The 3,915-nt window shown below is 34.9% G+C and overlaps 1 protein-coding gene across 1 annotated transcript; it reads right to left on the reverse strand.

Annotated features, from left to right (window-relative positions):
* Positions 1 to 2,527: 2,527 nt before the first annotated feature.
* LOC131051724 (uncharacterized) lies at positions 2,528 to 3,608 on the reverse strand. Its single transcript, XM_057986349.2, has 2 exons — positions 3,004 to 3,608; positions 2,528 to 2,892 (listed from the first exon to the last, which is right to left on the reverse strand). The coding sequence occupies exons 1-2, from the start codon at positions 3,455 to 3,457 to the stop codon at positions 2,753 to 2,755; spliced, it is 594 nt and encodes a 197-aa protein (XP_057842332.2). The 5' UTR covers positions 3,458 to 3,608; the 3' UTR covers positions 2,528 to 2,752.
* Positions 3,609 to 3,915: the final 307 nt, after the last annotated feature.

The following is a 3,915-nucleotide window of genomic DNA, read 5'->3' on the forward strand; positions in this document are numbered from 1 at the left end:
GGCGAGTCAAGGAGTAACCCGACTAGAGGAAGTAAGGTGAAAATGAAGTGCCAAGTGCAGAGGTGAATGACAAATCACTTTTTAAGAGTTTGGAGGGGTCCATGGAGTTGGGATATAGTTTCCAATGCAAGGAGAAGCATTGAAAAATCCATTTGATTCCTAAACCCCAACTTGATCAGTCATTGCCAGCTAGAAGGCCTAGAAACCCTTCAAAACCCTCATTTTGGGGTTAGTATATTGTAAGGTGAAACCAGAAGCCAAAACCACAAAAATGCTTTGAGGTTAAGTGTATCTTTGAAGAAAATCCAAAATTATTAGGGTGTCCTTTGTATCGTTTTCTTTCAAGCCCTAAAAAACTAGATTTTAGAGGCCTAATAGGGGCTCATTCCTTGTAGCCCTTTTCTAGGCAAGATTTTGAAATCGGTAAGAAGCCTAATGATTGAAAACCTCTAATGGACCCTAAATGCATTCAAAACATGTTAGAAGACACCTCCACACATCTACATCATCTCACAACAACAGGAGGCGAAATTGACAAGTTGAAGTCAAGAAGCTATATTTGAGCACCAGAGAAGCACTATGAATTGGTAGGGTTTCTAGCCAAAACACTTGAAGCAAACACCTTAGAAGGGTCAAGAATCAAGCCCTAGAAGAGATTGAGAAGGACTTGGAGGTCTAGAGAGTAACTAGACCTAGCGAGTTGGTGGAATTGAGCAACACCAACTAAGTGAAGTGTTGAGCAAACTAGGTGAACCCCATCATGTACTAATAGAGTTTTCCTTATAGCTAGTGACTTTATTTACAAATTATAACTAATGACTTTTCAAGTCATTAATCTTAGACCAATAGTCTACAAAGCCTATAAGATCTTTTTCGATCATTGGTTTTTACACACAATATTTTTATCTATATATTTGCACATATTTTTTCTTGTCTCCATGTTAATGATATTTCCTTAATGTCACTACACTTTAACCACCAATTGAATTTTTAGAATAAGTCACTTTTAAGTCTTTCTCTAGTTTGTCTCCACCTTTTATGTAGCATATAAAATTATTTTATAAATTACTTCTTACGTTAAAACTATTCCATTATAGTTTTTTCATTATCTTACAACTAGAAGCTACCATAGCATTCAAGCTATTTTTTTGGTTCCTTTATAGTTAGTGACTCTTACAGTCAACAACCTCAAGGCCACAACTAATAGATATAAATACATCATTGCGGTATGCACATATTTTTATGACTATCAATAATTGCTTAAAGAGTTATGCTATAGTATAAATACAAATAGTAGTATGAATGAGCTATATTGCAAAGAGATGATAAAATAATGGTAGATATATAATTCTATTGGTCTTCCCTTAAATCAAATGTTCATATTGCTTTACTATTGGTTATAATAGGCCATCCACAAGTTATGAATGTATAGGTAATTGCTCCAAGTAAAAGAAAGAAAAGGTTATTACATATGTTTTGTCTTTATGAACGAAAGTATAACAAATTTTGTACTCTTGGTTTGTATGAATGCATGGGTATGTACATTAAGAATATAATTAGTTTATTATATTAATTCTTGGTGGAAGGCCTATTCATGTCATCCCTAGAATGCTTATGTATATCTCCAAATTAAATAGAGATAAAGTCTAATTTATGAAATTAGCTTATTGGATGTATGCTAGTCCTACACATATTAGAATCCTATAAAGTAGCTAGTTCTTTCAAAAATGTGCATGCCATTAGCATAATATTTCATTGCGTACAAGCACATGGATCTTACTATTTCTTTCTATGGTGAACCTAAATGCAATAATATGATAAAATTCATGGTAATACCTCTTATCCTTGAAAAGTTACTAATATTACCCTTAAGATATTGACATGTCTGAAAAAATATTCTTAAAGAGGAAGCCAAACATGTGTATGGAAAAGCCCAAAAACTTTATCCTTAAAGGCTTCTCTTTATTGTTAACAAGTATGAATATATTGATTTATCTTTTATATATAACTCTTCTACTTCCATAACTAATGATATCTAAGTACACATTCAAGATTTTTTTTATTTGATCAATAATTTTAAAATTAAACCTAGATATGTATTCTTAAAATTATTTTCTAGATCTTTGAAAGAGACTATGAAATGGTTTCCTAAATTATTAGGTTTATCTTGATATGAGCTTACCACTAAACATTTTAGAAATGAAATTAAAGATATTCATAGTATTTAAAGATATGAAGGTGAATCAATTTTTATATCTTATACTGTGCTAAAAATAATATCCCCATGTCTCCACTAGGATTACATTTGAACAAATTCTAATGATGGAGTCATTAGAACATAAAATCAGGATGCTTTACAACTAAAAATGCATGAAATAAGCAGAAAAATAGAACCCCCCCCCAAAAAATAGCAAGCGGGGTAAAGGATGTCAAACATCGGGATCCACTCTTTTTTCTGCTGCGATATGTAATGCTGTATTTCCTGAACCGTCATGATCGCGGCTCACCATTTCCACTTTTTTATCTGCCGTCCTATTTGCAAGTAGATTCTCCACTAGCTGAATTTGATTATGTTCGACGGCAAAGTGTAGTACAGATTTACCATCTGAACTGCGGACTTCGACGGAATCTGGAATTCTGGTCATAAACTCGTCGATTATGTTCCAAAGGCCTTTCATGGCTGCCACATGAACTGCGCATCTTCCACACCCATCACTGTCCTTCATTGAGCCGATCTGCCACGAACTATGATTTAACACTGCCTGTACGCACACAAGATGCCCTCCTTGCACGACAGTATGCACACAAGATCTCCTCCTTGCACGACAGTACGCAGAATCGTGGCAATATTAACCAGACTGGGTATATTGTTGAGCATTGCCACAACTACACCTGCGTCACATTTACATTGGCTGATCTCAATATATTTGGTGTATCTGCAAATTTAATATTCAGTTCAACTTGGAAAAATAACGTGTGAACATAAATAACGTGTGAACATACCTTCATATCCCCTGTAAGCTGCATTTTCAAGAGATCGATCCCATTCAAATAGATCTTCAGATAACCTGGCCTCCGGCACCAATAAACGTTCAACAATTTCCACGCGGCCATACTGCGAAGCTATCACCAGAGGTGTCTCTCTAAACTTATTGTAATGCAGGTAGTCAGATCTATCTTCAAGTTGCAGGAAAAACTCGACGACGTTTAGATTACTGCTTTTGGCAGCTTCGTGGAGTGGCGTGTTGTCATCCTTGTTCCGAGATTTATCCAAAGAGGGTTTCAGTTGAAGAATCCATTGAACAAGATGTAGATTGCCTTTCCTTGCTGCAATGTGAAGAGGAGTATCTCCCTGGAAAGTAACGTCGTCTAGCAAATGCGAGAACCGCTGATCAAACTCTTGAAAGGTAGCAGGAACCTGACCAAATTCCAAAGCACAGAAGAGTTCCCTATTCATCCTGTTCTTGTTTTCTCTGGTTACCTGCAACAGAGGATGCACTGACTAAATCACAGACAATTAGAAGAAAAGTCGGCCACAAAACTACTTAGATCCGACTCAATTATTGTAGAGGATGAAAGTAAGTTAAAATGTAAATAAAATATCAAGCAAGGTGGAGGAAAGAGGTAGGCATCATCATCATCATAGTGGGAAGTGATGTGGTCCGCAAACCCTAGTTTTAGACCGCCTTAATTCCAGTTTATTCGATTTTCACTTCCAGCTGCTTAAAGAAAAACTAAGATAATCTATAAAGATAATTTTCTAAAATTGTATAGTTTTTTCTAATATTTTATTAAATTTTATATTAACACAAATGAAATAGTATAATATTCAACCCCAAAAAAAGTGTGATAAACAACACATAGATAGAATCTAATAAAAGATTCAAATAATAGAGATCGAGTCCACAAACGAAT

The sequence above is a fragment of the Cryptomeria japonica genome, chromosome 5 (genome assembly GCF_030272615.1).
Source record: "Cryptomeria japonica chromosome 5, Sugi_1.0, whole genome shotgun sequence".
NCBI classification, from domain to species: Eukaryota; Viridiplantae; Streptophyta; class Pinopsida; order Cupressales; family Cupressaceae; genus Cryptomeria; species Cryptomeria japonica.